Genomic DNA, 26,693 nt, shown 5'->3' on the forward strand with positions numbered 1-26,693 from the left:
GTTACTCATATTTTTGGCTACTCGAATAATGTTTGTTAGATTTATAAGCGTGACAAAAAAAAGGAAGAAAAAAACATATAAATAATGCGATATAAAATCACATCGTTCTCGTGAACAGAAATGAATAAGCCAAATAATACGACCAGTGCGTTTGGTAAAGATACTAACAAGTTGTTAAAAGCCCGTAACCCCGCATATATGCCAACTACTAAAGAATAAGAGATAGAGGCGTGGCCCTCTATACAAAACGGCAACCAATAAGGTCGTTCCGTTCGCTTCCCTTTTCTCACCCCATGTACTGGTAGCTGTATCGCCAACCCTCGTCCCCTTGTTAAGTAGCCGAATGGTTTTTACAATCGTTCTCTGTATGATCAACTCCATCTCGTAACAGTCGACCACATGTGCGCTGTAGAAACACATCAATTGATACTGCATTAAAGTGTTATTTCGCATAAAACAAATCAAATTAATTAATCATATTAATTATCTATATAATATAGTTGCTGAAAACGCGAAGCGTTCAATTATGTCACGGTCTGATGTTGAAGAAGACTCGTGTCCCAGAGTACGGTATTCGGCGAGTCCATTAGATTTGAAACAGAAACCCATAAGTGATTCTCCATCAAAGTCGAAGAAAACTTCGTTTTGTATAGAAGCGTTGCTAGGCCACCGTGAAGTTTCACGCAAGACATCATTGACAGCGTCATCAGACTGTTCGTCTACTCCTTGTTCAAGTCGTAGTGCTTCAATATCTCCTGGGCCGGAACAACAATTCGGATACGAAGGTAAACACAGCGACGAGAACGATGCAATTTCGACCTCGACAATGCGATCATTGACTTATAATTCCAACTACTTGAAGTCCGACTTCCCAATCACTTCATCTGCTACCGAACTTTTAACCCGCGACCATAGACGGAATGGTGGTTTTGGATTTATTCACGGATCTTCAGCATTTCAGCCATTACCTCGCATAGATACGAATACCAATAATTCTCCAAGCTCAACAATCGCAACAGTTTCAGCCACAGCTGCCAATCCCAATCGCTCAAATGTATCTGCTGGTCAATTGCAACAGATGCAACTTGAGTGGTTTGCTAGAGCAGGAATGTTTTACGCTGGACCTAGATTGCACGATTTAACAGGTAAAATATATTTTTAAGCTATGTTGTACGTTATTTAAATAAGCTCAGTGACTGAAATGCAATTCAAACTATCATAATATATTTTTATTTTCACGCGGAATAAAGATTGATTGAGTTTAATAAATATAATAATATTTCAAATGCATATAGGTATCTATATCGTAAATAAAAATAAAAGAATTTATTATTTTAAATACCTGCGTAACAAAATATCTTCATAATAGCGCTATTTCGTTATTAGATTCTAAAAACCAAAAAAAATTCTAAAAACTTCTTCTCTTCATTATTTAATATTTAATATCGATTTCAGTGTAATTACGCCTACAATTTGTGAAGATTTCATTTAAAAATGTAGTTATTATAATAATTTATGTTTTAATATATTATACATAATTATTTAAGTCATAATTAACATAACAACATTAATATAGTTATAATTTTTCCAAATATTTGGAAGTTAAATGTCTAATGAAACAAAAAAATAAGACCAAAGTTAGTTATTAAAGTAAGATATTTTAATAAAATATTTTTTTTAGTTCGAATAAAAAAGGATCACAGTTAAGGTTTATCATATTATGTAATTTAATAGGTATCAGTGGTATCACTAAATCAATTTTAATAGTCTTTCTAAAACCTACAATTTTATCATTAATATGTTTTGTAATAATGTTTTAGAATTGTTAACATTAGTATGAAAATAAAATATATTATACTTTGGATTTTGAAATGTTGAATTGTCCTATAAAAGTAGATTCCCTGCATACTTAGAAACAAACGTATTACTTAACAATATTATATACATTAATTAATTTTTATGTTTCATACTTTTTTTGGACGTTTTACCTTCTTAAAAATCAATACAATACATTTATGTACGACCTATAATAATTGTTATTAAATAAAATCCATTGATAATATTAAATATTCTTGAAATAGTGATAGATTCATTCACCATTTTTATTTCTAAATTGTATTCATTACAACTTTAAGTTATTGTAGTTACTTGATTCAAAATCGAACAGGTCTTTCTATCTTAATGTGTATGGACCAAATGAAACGAGTCTAATCAAATAAATTTGTCTCAAAAATAAGAAAATAATTTACTTTATTTATTTATCTGCAATTTCGAATAATTTAAAAAAAAATATTTTAAACACACATTTGTTTTTATTTTTACTAATATACTGAAGATTGTTTTAAAACAACTTTTATTTAAAAGCTTACAACATTAATAATTAGTGAAAAAGATAGAACTTCCATTGGAATTATAAAAATATATCCTTACTTTACCTACATAAAGCTGAATATACAAAACTGATATACTTCAAAGTCGAAGAGATATAAGCACTATATGCAATTATGCAAACCAGTGTAAGCAGATAATATTATTTCGATTATCCATAAACAAATCCAAATCCGAAATCTTAGACACACATCATTCTCAAGTATGGACCTACTTAGGTCAATGTATGTTATCTGTATTGATGGTTTTTTCTGTTTATATAATGAAATTGAATTAATTCGGACAATTCTAAACATGTATTGTATGGTACCACATTTTAATAATTTATTATTTTATCTACGTTCAGCTATCGATGGACAATGATTATAATATAATCAAATTGTCGATTGCTAATAAATCAACAATTGAAAACAATAGCAGGTTCAAATAAAATATGATGTTTAGTGTCTGAATATATCTGTAACATGACGCACTTATGTATTCATCATCCATCCGTATTCTATCCATTTCGACGTGGTTTGCTCATCAGTTAGAATATGGATTGCATTTTAACTCTATGATATCTTAACTGATAAACGAATTTTCTATGAATTGCAAAAGAACAAACTATATAATTTTTAATTGGGTTCTTTTAACGTTAGATATAAAAATGCCAACTCACGATAAGCGAAAATAGGTAATCAAATGGCTGTAGATCTCTATATGGTCTTAAAAATTTACCTATACATAATATATGTCATTCTGTGTGGTGGTTCACGAACATAATTGCGTCTAAAAATTTATTATAGGTAACCGCTAAACGAAAATAGGCAATCGACTTGGAATCCACATTAACCGAAACGAGTCGGTATCAATTCGGGAGTGTGTGAACTCTGAATATACAAGTATGCTTCAGCTATTTCATTCCTGAGGAATGATTCCTTCAAATCCCTTGTTCAAACATCTTATTCGTGCTCCGCTTTTATTTATTTATGTATTATTTCAGTCAACGTCAAGCGAACGTGTAAACAAACGCATTCCTCGGGTTTTTTTTCATGAAGTTCTTTTCAGTGTAAACGATACGACAAAATTCGAACCTGATAGTGATATTTTGCAAAATGGCGATTGTATTGATTCCACCGATTTTCTAGTCATATTCTGTAGGTATTGTAGTTGGAGAACGGTCAACCGGTCGGCGGACAACGGCTCCGTCTTTACTCGATTTCAGATTTGAACTAAGTTTGTTCCTATAGGTATTACATACACGGATGAGTAATGAGTATATTGAATGTATTTAATTATTTATTATATTTTTTCGTCTTTTATGTTCACAATCAATTGCACATATACATGCGTGCGATATAGACCAGAGGTCTGACAATTATTATTTGCATAAGTATGAACTTATTTTTACATTTTTGCTTTCAGTCGGGAGTATTCTTTGAGTTTTGAACTAATTGCAGCCCTTGGGCCTTAATATACCAAGGCCGCTTTGATTTGACTGTTCAGATAGGCTATGTGTAGGTATAGGTAAATACATTTGTTTGTTGCACCGTGGTCCGTAACCTGTTATAAGTTATAACCTTTCTGGATTGATCGAAAGTTTGGTTGGTTTGTAATTTACACAGCTCATTTCCAGTAGATACCTAGGTATTGATTTCAACATAACATCTGTAATTGCAAAACTTTTCTCCAAACTCAATATCGCACCTGACGTCTGATCTATGTAATACTACAATTAACTTGTTTTTCTTATCAGTTTATTGCATACGATTTAGAGTAAACAAAAGATAAAATGCACAAATAAAACATTATTAAGTTATGGAATGATAAACAGTACAGATAATACATTTTGATGTGCTGAGCTTTTATTTATTGATTTTGTATGTATGATTTGCTTCAATTAAACAACTGTTGTTAATGAGCTTTAAAAGTATAAAAACGTGTTCTTTTGTATGAACCATGTACCCAAACACATACATACATGCATTACATTTTGTTACAATGATAAAAAATTAAATGTAAAATATGTGATAATTGTCCATTATAACATGTTATTTTCAATAACATACTAAAAATATTATCTAGAGGGACCTTAACCTATTCAATTTTACTCGGTTACACAATTATATAATATCTTTTATACGATTACAGTTTATTAAGTAAAATGTATCAAATATAATATTATTTAAAAAAAAATTTTAAATCATTACTTCTTCCTCTTAGTGCTTTAGTTAATATGTACCTATTGGTTTACATGAAATTCGGTATTTTCAATAATAATTTGGTGGAACCTATACTAATTTTATTCTTTTAAATGCTTGATTATACAGGGTAAGTTTGAGGGAATAAAAGATTTTGGTTTGTTTTTATGTCTATTAATAACATTTTATTAATTTAACTACTGCCTTTATAAGTATTAAAAGTCCAATGTATGTAGATTGTCGACAGGCCTACATAAAATTGCTATATGTATGCTAGACTGGTGTAATAAATGGTTGTGGTGCTGATTTGGATGGTGAAATCGGGCAAAAATTATACAGAGTTGAATATTATTATGCAGGGCTACCAGTTCAAGCATTAAAAAAATCTTAAAAAAATACACTTAAAATCTCGAAAAATATATTTCACAATTAACTAATAGTAGGTGCACCAAAATCATAAATCAAACTCTATCAAGTGTAAAATATTTCTAGTTAAAGATATTATTACTTCAGTATTTAAGAACGTGCTAAACGTGTAAAATATTTATATGATGAAAATAAAAAAAACAATTAATGCGTGTAAGAAGTTTCATTTGACTGAGATTATTAAAAATATTTAAAAAAGTAATAATAAATGAAAATTTAACCTAAAAGTATCTAATAAATCAATAATGACAAAAATGTCTATTTTAAACTTTGCGTTAAGAAAGCTGTGTCTCACGGTAAACTAAAAATAATCCATTTTTCTAAAAATTTCTTTAAAATAAGTACTTCTAAAAATTGGAAACGAATACAATTTGGTATCATTTTTGATGTGTTTATTATTCGAAGTTTTCTAATTTTGAGTAAATCTAGGTAAAAAAGCAGTGAGATTAATCCATATTTAACAATCTTGTAATCATTTTTAGATAAGATAAACTGCTCTTAATCGTTATTCGAATAATACAAATTAAGTTTTTTTTCAAATCTAAAGAAACGATAACAATACCCCGATAACCTAAAGATGCTCTAGTAAAATTGTATACAATTGATAATTTTCTGAATTTAAATTGTATGTCTCTTTAATATATTTAAATTTTATACTCATACTTTGGTTGTAAATGTAATGTTTAATTGTTTTTGAAAGAACGAAAATCTTGCTATGGTTCATATATGGATTTTTATTAATAATGTGCCAAATAAAACTTAAGTTGCTTTGATGGTATCTGCATAAAGCGTTTACAAGAAAATAGACAAAATTAAATATATTATAACAGAAGCTATCTCAGTTTTGTACTATAAATACTGCCGTTATTTTTATATTTTATTCACACAATTTTCACTACTTCCGTGAAGAATATATAAGTATAGAGATATTTGCAATTTTAACAATAATTCTAAAGCAAAGCTAAACTTTGTGAAATGTCCATACACGAAGCCAAAATAGGTACGTTGTAAATAACTGCATTACCTACACTCTAATACCTACCTTATTATTTTTATTATATAAAATAAGGATAAATAAATACCAATGTTAACTTTCATTATTTGTTTTATGTTCGTTACTTTGTAATGTTCTGCATTACAATTTATTACAAATTTATTATGAAGAGTCAAAAGTTCATTAATAAATCCTTAACGCTGTCTTTTAAAAGACAATATTGCTGAAAAGTGAATAATTACTTTGTCTGGAAAATAAAGATACTATTGGCCGACAAAGTAAATGAACTTAAATATTAAATTGTACTTTATTAAAACATCATAAACAAGTTATACTAACATGTTTCTCAAAAACATTTTTAATTATTGATTATTGCGTATAAATTACGAATGGTATCAACAAGAATACAGATTATTATTATTCCTACATTTCAATTATTTGTTAGTTTGTTACTATCACTCTATATTTCAAATTACGAATTGCCTTTATTTAATTATTTACGTAAACCTTCCAAATTGTTCATAATACCGAGTTTGAAAATGGAATCTAGTTAGTTATCAAAACTAATAATCTGATACTAACAATCCAAAAGCAAATTTGGTGTTTGTTTTAAAGTAATATTATTGGTTTTGTCGTCTGGTTCCGCCGCCATGACTGCGAGAACTGCAGGGTTGCTATGGTAATAATTATATTTTCCTCCCTTTGACCATTTGTCCCTTCGCATTCCAGAATATAACACCGAGAGGTGTATCAAGCCATTCATTGAAATAACGTCTGAAATTATCATAAATAATGGTAAATAAATTAGGTACATAAGCTTATATTCTTTAATCATTTTTATTATGAAAATTTAAAAATACAATATTTTTATTATGCTATAAAATATGTATTATACCACCCGTTATAATAGATACAATTAATTTATAATTGCAATTATGTTTTAATTTCAAAGCAAATAAAAATGTATTGCAAGTTATTTAGAGTTATTCACTAATATGTTGTAAGTAATAGGTGGTAGACATAAAATGACTAATGACTAACCTACAAAAGTATATATTACAAAAAATACAAGTAAAGTTAAAATTGTATTAATTTGAGATGGTAAAACAAAACTTTAAATATATTTTACGTGCATACTATTATATTAAACAAGAAATCGATATGATACTAGAGGTAAATCACAATTTTAAGACCCGAGTCTGTGAAATGTCTGCTATGTTGTGAAAGCGCATAGACATTTGTCATAGGTTCCATTATTTAATGTAAAGTTATAATGAAAAATTATCTACTCATGATCCAGAATTATTTATACACAATAAATTTATTTAATAAATCATAGTTCAGCTAACATAATATTTAATGATAAGTACAACTTTCACAATTCTTAATTGAAGCTTGTTAATGAAACATAGCTCTCGATTTAAATTAAGTAATCGTACACATTTAAGCAAAATAACTTAAATAAAATACTTAAGAAGTTATATTACTGAAACTAGGCAAGTGCGTAGTGTACTTAACTCTTGAATTAAGAAAAAATACTTTTTGTTTGTTCAAATAGTTACACTTAAGTGACACATTCTGTCATGGGATTGATATTAATCTGTGCATATTTAAATAGAACACGCATTGAACATAAACAAATAATACGCCAATATTTAAAATATTACCTTAGATCAAATGAAGTACTCAGTTTTCTTACAATTGTTATAAAAACATGTCATACCCAATCAAGTTCATTATTAAATTAATATGAGACTTATTGAGACAATTACACCACGATAACTTAGACGTACAAGAGTAAAGAATAATATTAGATTACGTTTTGAGAAAACGTTTAAAAGAACACGGCAAAGTATTTCAAGACAATCAATTTCGTTATTGACTAGTTTCTAACCAAAGCACGTCATATTATACTTCCGACTGATAGCAAAAGGTTTCAATATAAATACTCTTCAACTAAATTAGTTTAATCAATAAGTACTTTGTGCATTTGTCAGTGATATACCTAAGTAAATACTCAGAAGGTAGTTTAAAAAATAAAATCCTCAGGGTATTCTCAATTTTGTTCATTGATCGAATATAATGTGAATTCCGTTATCCGTTACCTGTACCCAGCTATAATATGTTCTCTTCTAAAAAAATATTAGTTTAATTCTCTGCATAAAATGCATGCTGTATACAGTATACCTAGTGTGTATAAATGTATAATAATATGTTATTACTTATTAAATGTAGTATATATAGGTACACTTATTAAATATAAAAATAATATTAACTAAATTATTATTTCTACAAAAAAAAAATGGTAGAGCCCTTCATTTTATTATGTTGTTAAATAAAATTTATCAGCAGCAAATTTTAATGAAATTACCGTTTACAATACTTACTTAATTTAATTATTTTCGTTTATTCGAGTTATAAGTTCGGCAATTATTTTATTGCAAAGATAATAAAAGGATAACTACTTACATATTTTTGGATATAATTTTCACATATGGAAATGATGTTTAAAATTACATATACATTAATAGTACAATTTACATTTTACATAATAATCTACTTATGAGTTCAGACGTTTATTACCCAATAATTATAAGCTCTATGTATATTTTATTCTCACAAGTAAGAGTAATGTCGACAATGGTCTAAATTGTAAGTATTAAGTAAGTTTTAAATTTTAACTAAATGCAATTTTAAATTAGTATAGTTATCTACTAAGTTAATTATCAGTCATATGCCTTTCATTATTTATTATATATTACACCAACAAAAGTGTAGATTTCATCATTTAAAAATCAAAGGACAAATTATAAATAGAATTTAACTCAGTTAAATACTGAAGGTAACTGAATAGAGTATATTGGCAACGGTTAGAATTATTATGCAGATGGTGAAAAGCATTAGACTGTATAACCAGTCGACCAACGTCAGTTTTCAATTCTTGATGAGGGTACGAACCTACGACAGCGCTGCTTTGTCTTTAATTAGAAATGATAATGAATGTGTATACTTCAAATAAAAACTTTCATTATGCAATTCTGACTTGTCGTCATTATTTATACAACAGTTGAGGTAATCTTAACCGGGAGTAGTATTATAATTTTAATCGTGTTAATTAAAAAAGAAAAACGTTTGCACTACAAAACGAGACACAGATTGTATATCAGGTATAAATGTATTATGATATATTTGAAATACTATATTGTCATAAAATATATTTTATCAGTACTGAATTATGGCTTATAGTTAATGCGCTAATGAATAATGAATCTTTAAAACTATTTTTTTTTTAATTATCAATTGCATGATATAATAATTATGCTCAATACCTACGAGTAAAGAAAAAAATGGATTGAGATACTTACAATAATTAATTTTAAGTAAAAAAACATCGAACTGAAAACTGGTCGGACCTCTGATCTTTGAATTGAAAGATAATTTTAAAAACGATCAATATTTTTTTAGAAATGCTATTTTATAGAAAAAAAACTGTTATATAGATACTTAGATTTATTATTTATACTATATTTATATTCACCTTCGTAAAATCTGATAAAACTGTTTATTTTGTAAAAATAATACGTTTCATTCAAGTACGTTCCGGTGTCGTACTTACATAAACAGTAAATTATATTTAATTACTTTTCTGATGATTCAAAAGTTCTATTGTCAATTTACTATTAAGTGCATTATTATACATTAACTATTCAGTGACTTGTTTTTACAACTTAATATATAATCTTGATATCTTATATTCGGTGATGAATAAAATGTATGATATAGGTGCCCCTATTAAAATGATGAAGTAATCATACTTTTTTTCAAACATATATTTAATATCACTAATACCCCAAAACTAAAACAATGCAATTTTACATAATTTAATTAATCATTTACATCCTGCAAATGTAACTATATATATTTAATGTTGAAATATGTAAAACACTTATATTTATACCTTGAACACTGTATGATCATCAAAATGTAGGTACCTATAGATTGTAGGTAACACTACTAAAACCAGTACTACAAATATTCAGTTTAAGTCAAATTATGACTTGTATAGTTATATCTTATTAATTACACAAACGATATGCATTCTTCAGAGTCGAAAATTAAAATACTAAAAATTTGTTTTTAAAGACAATTAAAAAATAATTATAAAGTAAGGAAAAATACAATTTCTATCAAATTAAAATAATATTTAACATACATATACTTAAAGCATATATATATAATATATATATATTGATTACTATTATATTTATATATATAACAGATTTTTCCTGATTACAAACTGCAACTGGAAATGTACTAGTACATTTCGAATTATTCCATTAAATTATTTAAATTGGTTCTTTTAAATACAGTTAGAAAACAGGAAAGTACATACCACCTGCGTATAGATTTTCATTACGATAATTTAAAGTGCTTCGTAATTTTCACAACATGTTTTCCGCCATTCTTTGTTCTAAACAGTTTTACAAGTCAAAAATCTTAACTATAATTCCGTTAAGCTTTCTCAAAGGTTTGTTTATGAAGATTTTCAAATTATTATTAAAATATAAAAGACACTAAATGTCTACTGAATATTATAGAAAATCGTTATGACGACACAAACATTTTAAAGTTTATACAAAAAGTTAATCTTTTTTTCTGATTACTGCTAGCATAACTGAGTAGTTTGTGTAGTTTTGAAACATGTATTCTGTACAATAGGGGAAAAATGTACGAGATTTCATATGCCAGACTATTTGGAATTGCAGATTTTTTTTCCACGGCAGTTGCAACAGGGACGATAAAACGACTGAGCTGAAGAGAAAACATCTCGAGGGATTTTCATGTAAAATTTATAGCCATTATGCTAAGTATACCGAAAAACCCTAACAGTGACAGATAAACAGTTAACAAAGCTTAACTACAAAACATATACAATCAAAGACGATCAGTTTTTCAGCAGTTCAAAATGTTCTTAAATTCCCTTTACCGTTTCTTCTATTATAAAATGCAGTTAATGGTAATAGATTACATTATAATACCTAAAATCTTTTCTAATAATAATATATCAAAATGTAAAATAGCAATAAAAACTATTCTTAGGCAATAATTAAATTAATTTATACCTATAGGTATAATATTCTTACTTAAAGTGTATGGCTAGATAACCTTTTCTGTGGTTTCGTTAGGTTTTTATACCATTTGGCATTTACAAATACGTATTTTTAATTCTAAATATTCATACGGATTTATTCTCAATAAATAGATACTTCTCAATTCTCACTGTACTCAACGAAATACAAATCTGTGGAAATAATGGTGACAGATGGCGCGGATGCATGGCGCACAGACATGATAATATATAATATATATATATACTAATTTATTAGCAGGAGGTTAGAGTAATACGCAATTATTATATAAAATCACTGCTTGTATTTATTTACGTTCAATAATTGGATAATGTGATATAGGAAAAATATTATTAAATTGTTATAATATGGTGAAGTATAGTGAGCAAATAAATATCAATAAAAGACTGAAATCGCGTCCAATAAAAATGTACATTGATGGATAAGATGTTTCCTAAATTGAATTTACTTAAGTAATAAAATAAAATAAACTCAAGAAAGTAATATTACATTTTAATCTTATAAAAACCAAAAACCTTCGAACGTGGTGAGCAATCCAAATGCTTGCTATACGCTGCACCATACCTAACTATATACATTTTATTACTTAAAACCAATTTTCAACAAGTTCTAAAAAATATCTGAATGGAGTTTAGCGTGTGACATTTTAATTTAGTTCAAGAAAAAAGAACGGAGTCAAGTTGCAATTTTACCACATAGGCGTGTGCTGTGTATGTTTTTTATAATGACTGTTCCCAAAAATAATAAAGACTTGGTACCTGAGGCGTTATATTTACTAATTTATTTTCACGTTTGAAACGCTAGGAAAATATTTAAATGTTTATAAAAGATGTACCGTCAGTGACATATTATATTATTATTATGACGTACTATAGTTTTATTTTTATTGGAAACTTTGTAACAATGTATGGACTTGTGTAATATATAGAATGTCTTAGATACAACTTGAAATATATATGTATATATCATTACAGTAAAAAGTATTCCCATAAAAAAAGAAAAAACATATTATTTTAAGCTTTAACCAATAACTTTCCCACCATCAGATTGTAATAACATATAAAAGATATAAAAATATTTGTTTATGGGAATTGTACAATACATGGACCATATGAAATGTATTTATTTTTACTTTTTACTTTTGAAATCGTTTTATGATAATAATAAGGAAAAAAAACACAAAGTTTCGTAGGTATTATAAATACATTTTTCATGGTATTGGTTTAATGTGATTTAATAAATGAAAGACCATTTTAATATTAATATTCTAAAATAAAGTTAGATAGTTAATGTATTGAAATATATTTTTTGTTTTTATTATTTCTAATCATAAATAAGATACCAGAAAAAGTTAACTTTGAGTAAGAAACATTATTTCTCTTTCCAGAACTAGCCATTTCAACACGTTTATATATATAATAATAATAATTTCTAATATGTTGTTTGATGTGGATTGTATTGGAAATTTTTGAATTTCTTTCCCTTCAATTCGTGTTGTGATGGTCCGCAGCAAAGGCTAAGTGATTAAATTAAGTAGGCAATCCCGCCGTCCGGATTCGCTCCTCCCCCCCCCCTCGTCTTCTAAATGGCTTTTGGCTCGACAGAGTGCTACGCAGCGACCAGTTTTATTTGTTCTCTCCCGGGCGTCGTCCCTTTTTATATTGCTTTGAAACCCTGGTAGAAAAAAACGTTCAACAGATGCGGACAATTTGCTCTTTGTAAACATTCGGCAAACGTCCTAAATTACATCCCCAAAAGCGTCTATCAATTATGCCATCATTCTTCTATATTTAATCTGTATAGGCAAGAGCCAAAATTACCACAATTAAATTAGAAATTAGAAATTGAAATGTGTAGTTCAACACTCGTTATAGCGTGATTGTTATTAACAATAAATATAAAACAAATCGTTTAAGCTACAATTTAGTTTGTAGAATCGCATATTCGCATTACCGGGTTGTTAAAAATAATGCGTGAAAAGAACATTACACTTAGTCAATAATCATATATTACATTAAACAGGTACCTTAAACATTGTATTCATTCAAAAACAAAAAATTAACACGGTACATCGTTTTATTTTATTTTTATGAACAAATAAAATCATATAATATTAGATGTCGTCAGTAATCTCAGGCATGATATAAACGCAATAGTGGGAATAGGTATATAGTGAGTAAAATAAAATACATAGTAAAAAATTAATTATTACTCATAAGTAACAAAGTTATAAATGTAAATACAACGTATATAATTTTATCATAATATTATATAAGTATAATATTATAGTTTTAAATTTTTATATGTGTAGCCGTGTAGGCATTACAGTCACATTATTTGAGGCCTAAACCATATTACTGTATCTTAACTGTGAGTATACATTTGTTAAGGTTTATTTTCACTAGACAGGGTATTTTTTTTAAATTATTTTTTAAGTTGTTTTAATTTCTAACTACATATTTCCAAACTATTTTACTAAGAAATTATGATTGAATATATTTTTGTCTGAGTGTAATGCATTAAAATGTCGCCAAATACAAATTTTTAATTTATTGAATTTATTTATTATTTCCCAGGTATATAAATATATAATAGGTTTCTCATTGTTGTAACTTCTTTCAATTACCATTTTAAAATTGTTTAACTGACCGTTACTTGTGTTGGGTATTTCAAGGTAATAAATTTATAGTAAACTATGCACAGTGATTTTAACATTATGCTGAATAGGTTCAGATAAAAATATTATGTAGTCGAATCGAGTTGATTGTTGCAGACAATATAACAAGTATCAATATTCTTACGAATAAATCAATTAGTCAATGTACCAACAATCATTATAATTAGGTACCTACCTCTTTAATTTTTTTATGATCTTCGGGTTTTTGAAGTTTTAATTTAGCAAAGTTTTTTCCGTAGTGCAAATAACTTAGACGCCCTTTTTTTATCAAAATTTCTGTCTTCATTCATTTTGAAATTAATAAATCGAATAATCCCTCATAAAGAGAAAACCAGAAAATTTAAAACTTTATGAGTTAAGTATGTGTACCTATTTAGACATTTATTATTATACACTTCAACAGTACACATTATACTGAACATGGTGGTTATACGTAAAACGTTTGTGTAAATACAATTAAATATGATGTGCGCTTATTATTGACTTTTAAACTTTCCTGATTCAAGACGTATACATACAAAAAAGGATATTTTTTTTATTACCGCTCATAAATTATTTTTTTATCACAAATTTGTCATATGTACGAAATCCTGAGTATTTAATTGATTTATTTTCATTATAATATTACCCCAGTTTTAAATGACATTTAATAATTCAATGAAAAACTATTCAATGGATTATGGTAATTTAATTTAAAGTACAATTTATGTTACCTAAAAATATCAAAATCAAAATATTTTGATATAGGCATAGTAAGTGCGCTACAGTATGTTTGTACGCACTACAAATATGAAATAAACGATAGTAAAAATAATTTAAATTAGAGACAATAATAAACTGATATCCTCACGATTGAATAATAATTATAATAAGAAATGTTTAAAGTAATTGTATATTTTGGTTTTTTCAGTGTAGATATTTAAAATAATTCGTTTGATCCCAAAAAAAATTATGAAAGTTATAGTTATAGTGCTTAACTAAGCTATTAATCTACAGGTAAGTACTAAATACAGTAAAATCGATCACATCTTGATATAATTTTAACGGACGAAAGAATTGTTTTTAGCCTGAGCCTCTAGGTAGCATAAATTATAATTTATAGTTTATCTGAACTGGCTGTTATCTGTATACTGTTATAATATGAAGTAGGTATATTGAATATTGCAATAGCCAATAACAGTAGTTATATGAAATTGGTTTCTGCGGCAATCATCGGTTAAACTACCAATGTAAATACATAATTCAAATCCGATAAAAACAAATTTTAACTAAACTAAATTGTATGATTATCGTAATATGCATTTATTACTTATTATTATTAAATTACATTGTATTGTCTATTTGTACTCAATTAAATTAAATTTTCGTTATATTTCAAACTTTTGCTACTACAATAATTGTATTACTTAGACATGCAAGACAATTAAAAGTTTAGAATAATATCCTGTTGGCTGCTTAATACGTACAATATTCATGTATGTGTACTTACAAACATACATATATTATGGGAGTATTTATATATATATATATATATCAATTAAAAAGGGTAAAGCTACGACTAAAAGTATGCGATATAGGTACAAACATCATACATATTATGCTACTCTTAAAAGTACCTATATAAGGCTACCGCATACCTATACCGATCGCACGATGTGCTACGCAAATGTCCGTTTGATTTAAATTGAATTATCAAAGCGTATGTACCTATACCTACTACCAGCGCTATTATAATAGTTAACTATATTATACAAACATCGTCAGCACTCGAGTTTAAATGGAACCGAAAGTCAAATGTACGCCGCGCGCTCCAGGTATAGTCTTTACACGAGGATGGCGTTTTATATTATTGTGTGTGCTCGTGTGTACACGTATACCATGTCACCACAAGATTATAATATACTTTATCACTGACTCATATAGGTGCATGTATACATACATCCATATATATATATATATATACATACAAGTAAATGCGTATATATATATATGTGTGTGTGTGTGTGTGTGTGTGTATATAAACACGCGTGTAGCGTTCCCTCGTTGCAATTAGGAGGAGCGTCCAATTAATCGCGAGAGGGTCACGAGAGTAGCTTAAAACGGACAAGAACCATCACCGGTATAAAAGTGTGGGCGGGGGTGGGGGGTGGTTAATAGATAACGACAACATTGACTAAACGTTTAACCATTGTTCGCGACAGTTGCCATTGTTATGATAATTTAATTCTCGGATAAACACAAATCATATATAAAGGGTGCGATTAGAAAAGGCCAACCGCCCCATAATAAGCAGAATCACACACACACACACACACACACACACACGGCGGCGTACGAATATTATATTATATTATATCCACCGGGGCCACAATGGGACGTCATTTGGCGTGATCTTGTGTTTACTCGCGGCATGTGGTTCACGGCTATCGTGTCGGCCCGCCGCCGCCGCCGCCGGCTGACCCCATCGCGCACTTCTCATTATCGATTGTTCCGGCGCGGTGTACAAGCGGACGACAAAACTCTTTTCCAACGATGATAATAATAATAAACAATAATGCAATAATAATAATACGATCGTATTCCGCGTATAATGTATTGTGTACACACCGCCGCACTGCAGCAGTGACAAATTTGTCAACACAACTAATTAAGATCGTATTTTAAGCGAGCAGACGACGCGCGTGCTTCTCCAATACAATACTACGATTGTGATGTATATATTATATTATACTGTAAATATTTTTTGAAAATATATACCATGTTACGTATAACGGGAGGACGCTGGCAAACGGTTGATCTCTGATGGTTTCAAGTCGATTATCGGGCCTTTTTTAAAGTAGGTATTCTTATTTTTTACGTTTTTTGTTACAAAACCGTACAACTATTAATACATCTAAATAGGTACCGACTGCACATAAAGTGATATCATTTAGAAAAGCGTCATCGATTAGCTGCAGCGATCGACTGTCATCCAGATTTTCATCTACCATTAACAAGTGATGTTGTGCTCTTCGACTAAACATCAGCTCATCATATCATTATACTTAATCTCAATAATGTTATTACATATTATATTTAAATGGATAATGTTTATGTATTGATACTAGTTAATAATAACTTACACGGACGTATAAATCGATCTCCTGAAATGGAAAAGTATACACTCGGTAGATCTTTTACAAATAAAAATAATTTAACCACCCCACGTGTTGGCTGTTATACTCATTATACAACACCGGTAGGTACATGCTGAAATGTCTAATGGCGGCTGAAATGACCAAATATCACTCTCACTGTATAATATTATGATCTCCACTCGTATCACTTTCAACTATTTCCATTTGTTTTAATGTACCTACCCACTTATTTTTAAACCTATTCATAATAAAAATAAATGATTCGCGATCAACGATCGTACGATGAGCTTTGAGCGCCCAGTCAAATTAATAATCACATGTCTTGCACTCTTCCTGAGTACTTACCTAGGTACATTTATTAAGGATATGATTTTAAATATTCGTAACGCACATTGAAATAATAATTATATCTTAATCATATCTAATAATATTTATTTATTATTGTTTCAATATTATTTTAATTAGGTATATCTTTAAATTAACTGTAAAAAGAACATTTTCATCTAACTTGCATGACACATGTGTTACAAATATAAATAGGTATAACATATGCGTGCTTTTGGATTATTGGATTTATCACTAGGTAAACTATTCCATGACTTTACAAATGAAATATCATAGTTTATCTATAGATTTTTTAGTGAATATTATCTAATTTTAATACCTATTTGGTGATATTAGTACAATTCTTTATAACGATATAATATTATACGAGATTCTTATAGTACCTATAAATAATTATATATTATGCAGATTAAAAAAATTGAACAGTTAAAAATAATGACGTTCGTTATAGATATTTTAATCTTACATTAACCAATAATTTATTTTATAATTTGATTCATATTAATAATTGTTTTGTAATACGATACCCTATGCCCATATTATGATTTAAATTGATTTTACGAATGTAAAATGTAGAGAATCATATTAATATTTTATTTTATTTGTATAAAATGTATAACTTGATAGTAAAATAAAATTGGTAAAATAATAATGTATCATTACCTATATGTTATACAACATGCAACTCATACAGCCTGTAATATAATATTATGTAAGGCATTCTCGATTTCTGTTTTGTGCCATCATTAAAACATTTTTATTGGATTAAGTATTATTTTTAGGACTATATTATTATAATATTAAAAAATAATAATATTACATAGTATTTAAATTTATAATTCCTGATCGCTTGTTCAGCGCTGTATACACCTTGCAATGTTAGCAATCCGATGGGAAATAAAATAATAAACGATGAAAATTGTTGGCAATGGTGACATAGGTTTGGTATGTATTATACAGAGCAAATCTTTTATCATAAACTTTGAAATTAAAAAAAACTAATATTAGGTATTAGGTTGTCATCCAGCCTAGGGTTTATTTTTTTATTAGCTTGCAATATTTAAATTATCATAGCTCAACCATTACAACAATATGTATACATTTAAAGAAAAAAACAATAAAAAATGCCTAAGATGATCTGTAATAAAACGAAAGAAGAAGTCTTTTCCACCGAAATGTATACAGATTGTTTATTTATGAAATAGCTTGCAACAGAATTTTGGTTAATACCATACAGAGAAATAATCTAAAAATATGGATTTTGTTTGTAAACTTCGTGATTATAGTTGTAAATCCCAGAAATACATGTATATTAAGTTAATTATATAAAGAACTACGACGATTTTATCAAGCTTTTTATATAAAATATTAAAATGTACAATTTTGATTTTTGAGTTTTAATTGTTTTAAGAATTATGTACAAAATTCTATATAGACTATATTATTGAAATAATATTATAATCATATGCATATTGTACATATACAATTAAATTATGAAATATACATTAAATAGTTAATTATACTCGTTAATATATTGGTACAAATGAAAAACAGTCAGATTAGACATTTCATGTTTAATTTATTCACTAAAAAGTTATAAAAGTATAATGATTGTTCAAAATTACGAAGTCGTTTTACTGAGCTCAACTTCAGCACAATGTAACATAATAATATTGCAGTACTACAGTACGTACAAACAATGTTAATAAAATAAATAATAACATTTTTGAGGTTGCACATTATAGTCTCGTTTCTTTAGATTCAAACATGATGCTTGAAATTAGAAAAATGAGAAAATTAACGATTGCGAGATGAACTTTATAAAATGTTAATATTATTACCCGATGTAGTGCGTTACTTAAATTATTCTTAGTGATTACTAATTAAATTTTGTTCTTGCGTTTGCTAAAGGCACACTCGTATAATTGTGTTCAAACTAATAAATATTATGTGTTCATTCAAAACGAATAAGTCCTAGTATAATCTTATTCAAAAATTATTATATTTTATAATTATCTAATACTATTAGTCTATACTACGCATAAATAATTCAAGCAATATAGTAAATGAACAGTTTTTAAAAAGGGGGAAAGTAGGTGACCACTAACCAATCTGCTGCATAGTAGATGTCGTGTGTACCTCGTTATTGAGTAAGTCATTGTAATGTGTGTGTTAAATTTGAATTCAATGAAAAATCCGAAAAGCGATTCTGAACGAAGGTCTGTCAGCATATATTTTATTATACTAAGAATTTTTTGTAATATATTTATATTGCTTCTGTAGTAATTTATTTTACTAAAAGTATTTGGCACTAAATTGATATAATTTTTTCCGAAAATATTAAATGTATTGTATGATTAATATTTAATTATTATTATAGAATATATTTATAAGTTATACCATTGATCTTTTGAGTCAATACCGATTTACTGTTGGATGGTGTGAATAGGTTCATGGTATAAATAGTCGATAGGTAGCATAAGATTTATCTAAATTATTTATCATTGTGTATAATATATATTATATTATAATTATAAATTATGAGGAACCTTCCGTTTTCAAGCTTTTTTTAAAAATGTTTTATTGATTTTTATAGAAAAAAAATCGAGAAATTTTTTAACGTAACACGCTATCTAAGTAGTAGTTTTCCTCTGAAAAATCTATGAATCATAAATATGTTTTTGATGGAAAGGGACACTGAACTTTGACTATAAGCTAGTTAAAAAAATACCAATCACAAATAATTAAGAAATAAAGTCAAAAAATATAATTTTATTGAATTCATTGTTTAATTTATTGTATAATTTACATCATTATACTTAACACCGATCTATGATAAGGAAAATATGAAACGTGATTCATTGTAGTTAATATCGTAGCCACTGCTTGACATTTAATTTTGTTACTTCTCCAGATGTATTTACTGATTTGTTTTTCTGATGACGCTTAATATTGATTTAATTTTTTTTTGTTTTATTGTTATATATTTGTATGACAATAAACAAATCGTTACAAAAATTGGCTTCTCGAAATCTGTCAGAAAAAAATGCAGCCATCTCAAAAATATTTGTGGAATTACGCTCAACTCAGAATCTAAAAGAACTCTATTTACATTAACTATTATAAGATTAAGATATATAACTTATTATACGTATTATAGAGCAAGAAAACAGATTAGTCCCAGAGAAGTTTTGAAAAAGTTATGAATATTGTATAGATAGTCATTAATTGAATATTAAGTATTACGAATTAATAATTAATATAATGGTAAAAAAAGTTCTGTAATTTAAAAAAAAAATGTTGGTCCCTCATCGATTTGTTAGTAATACTTACTTGAACATTTTATAAATACAAAATGATATTGTAAATTCAGAATGTATAATGTAATAAATTCAAAGCTGGTATTTTAATGCTATGAAAATATTTTCGTTGTGTTTGAATCGAATAATATTTATTTAGTTTTTTGACAAAATCACAAATGCTTCACTAAATAAATATTTTAATGCGAGTCTTCAAAATATCAAATGAACCGATGATTTCAATATTCAGCGCATTCATATTAAATGCAAAAGGTTATGTATTATTATCAGAATCCGTTTTGGTTTTTTAAACTTTAATTAAAATGACTAGTTTTTATTATTATTTGTTTATTTATGACCATTTTAATGTTATTAATACTACAATATGTTATGCATGTTACCTTATATATTTTATACACTTTGCATACTATCTAGTTAGGTAGTCAGGTAAGGTTCCTGTTAGTTTAAAATTAAAGCTTTGGCTTGTTAATAAGGAATATATAATTTTGGAAGGAATTCAAAATTATTTAGATTAATTAAATTTACAATTATCGTATGATAATGCTTCAATATTTAAAGTTTACACTTTATAATTAACGTTGTAATACAAAATTTTACCTAAATTATAATCATATACTTATCATTTATCATATTATAAAATAATTACCTATAAGATGATATACATTAATAAATATTTCATAAATAAAAATTAACTATGTATATATTTGAATATTTGAAGTTTGATTTAGCAAATTTAGTAAATTTATTCACATCACAACAATATTAACTATATCAACAATCAACATACACAAACTTAGTTTCAGTATTATCGATTACCTACTTTAATCATACGTAATGTTGTCAATGTTAACATGACCCTCATAAATTGGTATGCAAATTTGGTTTATGATCACTTTAAGTTGGAAAAACGACAAGCACTTTAATAAACCGATCTTCCCTCAGTTTTATGTTTTCTACTCGATGATTCATCATTGCTTTCCAATCAAAAATTATCATCAGGACAATCGAAGCGTGATAAATTCTTAACACCCACTGTTTGTATATGTGATGGTTTTTTTTAAAAATAAATAATAATAATGAAATGTATACAAGCAACAAGAATACATGAATTTCACATTCTGGTTAGTGAAGGTTTCACAATCGATTTCCGTGTTTTCATCTCAAATGTGGTCACATACTATAGTACTATAATATGGGTTTCCTAACTAACATATTCCTACACCAACCATCTAACTTAAATGGCTGTCGGTAAATACATTTCAACAAATCAACATGGAACATTAATTATCCGTTGTACTTATGACATATTAAAAAATATGCACACCTACTTTTTAAATATATAACATTTATAAGCAGACAATTTCATGTTTACAGGCCCACACCCGCACGCTTTACTGGGGAAGACAAGACGGCCAAGAACTGCATTCACTAGTCAGCAGCTTCTAGAGTTGGAAAAACAATTCAGACAAAACAAATATTTATCCAGACCTAAAAGATTCGAGGTGGCTACAAATTTAATGCTCACTGAAACTCAAGTAAGAATATTTAAATAATTATCACTACTATAGGTAAAACCATAAGTAGGCAATCATATTGTTGAATGTTTAGTTCGTAATTAAAAATATATGAATCATTGAAAATGTATTTTTTCCACCATTTATCGGTAATTTTTAAGCTTTTGAAATATCAATAAAAACGCATTAAAATAATCTATATGAGAATATATACTTTTATAAATGGGTACCTACATTATAATTTTGAATCGACACTTTTTAGAAAAAAATTTAAATACATTTGTCTTTATAAATGTTTTTACACTGATTGTCTGTTTATAGTTGAACTTACGCACTTTGTTTTAATACATAAATTTAGGTTTCACCATATTTTATGAAAAACAACAAACTAACACTTTATTACATATAGGAACTAAAGTTTAACACTAAAATAAAACAAACTAAATGAGTTATTTCTTATTATTTACTATTTGTTTAAAGTATAAATTGTAAATTCACTAATATGGATATACAAATTACATAATAGATCATTAAACAATGAATAATAACAGTAATAATAATAATTTAGTTGTAAACGCATAGCGTGCGTTGTAGGGGCTTATAATTAACCCATTTATTGCAGAGCCACTGGGATTTTAGACTCGAGTATAGGTACACGGTGAAGAATAATACCTATTATTTAGGAATAAAACAACGATGATTTCATTTTTTGTTTTAGTTTTTTTTTGATATCAGTTTAACCTTCTTCTGAAAAATTTGAAATCAAACCATTTTTTTATACATAAGTATACATGTTTGTATATATATGTAAAATTCAGCCTATAAAGCTATGCATTTTAAATTAACGATTTTCATAGTAAACTTTCTTTAAGTCATGTAAATATGGTTTTAATATTTTGAATTCAAAACACTTTAATATTTTAATCTTATTAGTTATTACATATAGTTATTACCTACCTACACACATTCTAATTGATATTTATATCATAGCATGATCAAAAATCTTTACTAAATATGTTTTTTTTTCATTTCCTTATTTGAAAATTTAAATATAGTATCTTGGAATAGGTACTTTAGATATAAGTACGTTTATGCTCCAAGGTATATTAATAAATAAAAATTTTTCCGAAATTTTTCCGAAATTTGAAAGTATTTGAGTTATTTTATTATAAAGGTTGTTTTGGATAAAACGTATAAGAAAGTATCGAACTCCATAATCACTCATTAATGCAAACTAAAATGACATGAACACTCACTTATTCCACTGTAAATCTAAAAAAAAGTTAGCATGTTTACCGTGACTTTTATTCATTTTATAAAATAACTTCAACGTCAATAAATTATTAATAATTTATGTATTATACTATCATTAATAATTTCACAGTTTTCTCATACTATATAATATTTATATCAATATAATATTATATCATAAGTTATTTTACCTAATAATTATCACTTGATGTTTATGGTTTGAAGTTTAAACTTATAATATCTTCAATTTGATTAAATGTGGCAACAAAAAAATGCATCATTTATTCATTTCAGACTAGTTATATTTAATTAGGTTTATGCATAAAACAGAAACTTAGCACGTTCGTAGAACTTTCTTCATCTTATACTTGTATTTTTATAATTATATACACATCTAAATATTTATGGGTACCTCCTATATGTACACAGTGCGTACATACATTCGCACTACGGAGTCCCCTTTCAGACATAATCCTTATTCTGCTAAATTTCCTGAAATGTATATATTATACAAATGCTAATTGAAGCAGCAGTTAGGTGTAGAGACTATAGAGATACGTTGGGCGTTATATACTTTCACCGCGCTCCTCCGCGGCTTCAGAAAGTACCAACCTATTCATCCGTGTACAGTGTACGTATAAAAATATTATAAACCATCGACAGATATGAGGTAATTAAGAGAGAAGATTTAAGCTATAATATCTCAGTAGCTCATGCGGTCACACACATCATGACCTTTAAGTAAATATAATTTATAAAAACGTGTATAAATGTATTGTGTATAATTTAGTTGTTCGTATAACACAATAAGTGTTTGTTATTTATTAATAGATAAATCATCCTTCTCATTAATACCTATAGGTAGCTTATTAAGTAGTAAATAGTTAGAAGGTACTTTTCGATAGCTGTAGCCTGTAGGTAAGCCCAGGACCACGTCACCCATCAAAATAAGTTATCATAATTCATAGTTGAGAAAACATATCATTTTGGCAAAAAATAAACCTATAATATTTACCTGGATTATTATCGATTAGATGTACAGTTAGTAAAATTATTAAACATAATTATAAATCAAAACTTAATTATTTTCTAAGCTTTTCATCGCATGTCTTTAAATATTAAGAATAACATGGTTCTATGCTCTAAAAACTCATTCAAATATTCTTGTATACATGTATAAATACTGGTGTCTATCCACCTCCATTCCTCTATTGGTTTTAAATTTAGGAAAAGGTATTTTGCATTATTGAAAATCAAAATGGTTTATTTCACAAATTTAACGGTTCACAAAACATCGATTTGAATTTGATTAGGTCTTAGTAGTAAAAATCAGACTATATAAAAAAATAACGATAATATATTCATAAAATATTTTGTTACACAATGTAGGTATTCTTCAAAACGAACATTTTTATGGTGTTGCAAATAATATTGTGTATTTACTTATTCAAGGTGAATAAAAACTTATCTATTTTATGGTGTATGTATGGTCTCAGTAAAAACATGTAATTATGAAACTTCTTACTGAATCTCATCTACTTACTTGAATACTTAAAATGTGTATTATTATGAAGGATAATAGAACCATACGACTAATATATGTATTATTTGAAACTTATAAAAAGTTATTATTTTATAAATTAATGGAAACAATTTTTTAATTTATATTAAATATTATGACTTAGTCTCCGCGTGTCCGGGTAAACGGGGCACACTTAATTACTCATTAGATTTGCCTGTAAATATTTTTCAATTCTATTTGAGGGACATTAATTTAAATTTTAAACTAATGGATTATAAACAGAATTTAAAAAAATATTTACAGGATACTAAGTGATGAAGTGTACCCTGTTTTCGTAGACACGTGGCATAACTAAGTCATAATATCTATTATAAATTAAACACCGTGATACAATAAACTTACTATTATTAAAGTAGGTAATACATGATTTACTATTTAAGAAATACTACATTATTTTATTCTTACACATTATGAAACTATATAATTTATTATAAAAACATGTAGTTTCAGAAAAGACCTACCTTATTAGTAATTTAATACTAAGCTAATTATTTATTTTAAATATTAATTTTTATTCTGTTCGACTGTATTTCTGTACTAACGAAAATAACTTGATTACCCATCAGCATAATTACAGATAATAGTTTAATCCTAATATTTCATATTTTAGGTAAAAATTTGGTTTCAAAACCGCCGGATGAAATGGAAACGCAGTAAAAAAGCTCAGCAAGAAGCTAAAATATCTTCGAGGGATGATACGGCGTTGGAAAAACGAGGAACCGTAAATATTCGAACATGCGGTACAGGGAGTAATGATCTACAAAGTAACTCCAACATTAGATCTCCTGAAGAATCCCGCATAAAAATAGACTGCCCGACATCTTCCGCTGCCACAACCATTCAAACTCAATCTCATCACAATTCTACTGCTCAACTAAGCCATAATTATCACACTATAAACAATATTCGATCGCACGAGCAAGACGGAAATTGCGAGTCATTATACAGACCGTACGTATCATAACAGACTTTTGAGTAAATTTATTTTGTGTATAAAGTTCCGATCAAATAATAACAACATTGGTCAGTTTGTATTATAGACATTATTATCTGGTTTTAATTATTTTATAACATAATTATAAGATGATATATTGATATCGATGTACATTACACATACTATTATATTGTTTTTTATATGTCATAATATTGTACTATTATATGAAATAATAATTTAATATCATGATTATTTATTAACAAGACAATTAATAAGTAATGTATTCAACTAAACACATTTCTAAGCGTTTAGAAATTATTTGGAAAGCATTATATTAAATAAAACAAGTATAACTACCCAAATATTTTTAATTTTATGTAATGAATATTAATCTGGGTTTCCAGTAACTGGGTTTCCAGTAAAATATTTGTTTAAAATAATCGTCTGAACTAGTATATTATTATGATTCATGGTTCATAATATGATAAACACATCGTGCATTGTGCATACTTGTATTTTAGTAAAATATTGTTATTTACCGAGTATATTTACTTTTACATACATTTAATGTTCTTTAACGATATTGTAAAATATTTATTTTAGTTTTACGAGAGAGATAATTGTATGTTTTTGTGTGACTGTTTTTATTCGTACTTACTACCTACTAATTTAATATTATTATGAAATATTTTAATAATAGATAATATGAAACATATTTAATGAATAAATGATAGTACTCAATCAAAATCTGGAAATTGTATAAGTGCACGCTTTATTCATGTGAATTTTAAA

At 27.2% G+C, this 26,693-nt stretch overlaps 1 protein-coding gene across 1 annotated transcript; it reads left to right on the plus strand.

The window, feature by feature from the left end:
* Positions 1 to 356: 356 nt before the first annotated feature.
* Positions 357 to 26,664, plus strand: LOC111036289 (homeobox protein Hox-B4). Its single transcript, XM_022318283.1, has 3 exons — positions 357 to 1,145; positions 21,995 to 22,155; positions 25,578 to 26,664. The coding sequence occupies exons 1-3, from the start codon at positions 527 to 529 to the stop codon at positions 25,929 to 25,931; spliced, it is 1,134 nt and encodes a 377-aa protein (XP_022173975.1). The 5' UTR covers positions 357 to 526; the 3' UTR covers positions 25,932 to 26,664.
* The last annotated feature ends 29 nt before the right edge of the window (positions 26,665 to 26,693 follow it).

The sequence above is a fragment of the Myzus persicae genome, unplaced genomic scaffold, assembly GCF_001856785.1.
Source record: "Myzus persicae strain clone G006 unplaced genomic scaffold, MPER_G0061.0, whole genome shotgun sequence".
NCBI classification, from domain to species: domain Eukaryota; kingdom Metazoa; phylum Arthropoda; class Insecta; order Hemiptera; family Aphididae; genus Myzus; species Myzus persicae.

Excerpts from the sequence above, each read along its gene's own strand:
- LOC111036289 (XM_022318283.1), top strand. The coding sequence starts at position 527 with ATGTCACGGTCTGATGTTGAAGAAGACTCGTGTCCCAGAGTACGGTAT. Across the intron at positions 1,146-21,994 it reads TAGATTGCACGATTTAACAG|GCCCACACCCGCACGCTTTA; the intron begins GTAAAATATATT and ends TCATGTTTACAG. Across the intron at positions 22,156-25,577 it reads TAATGCTCACTGAAACTCAA|GTAAAAATTTGGTTTCAAAA; the intron begins GTAAGAATATTT and ends TTCATATTTTAG.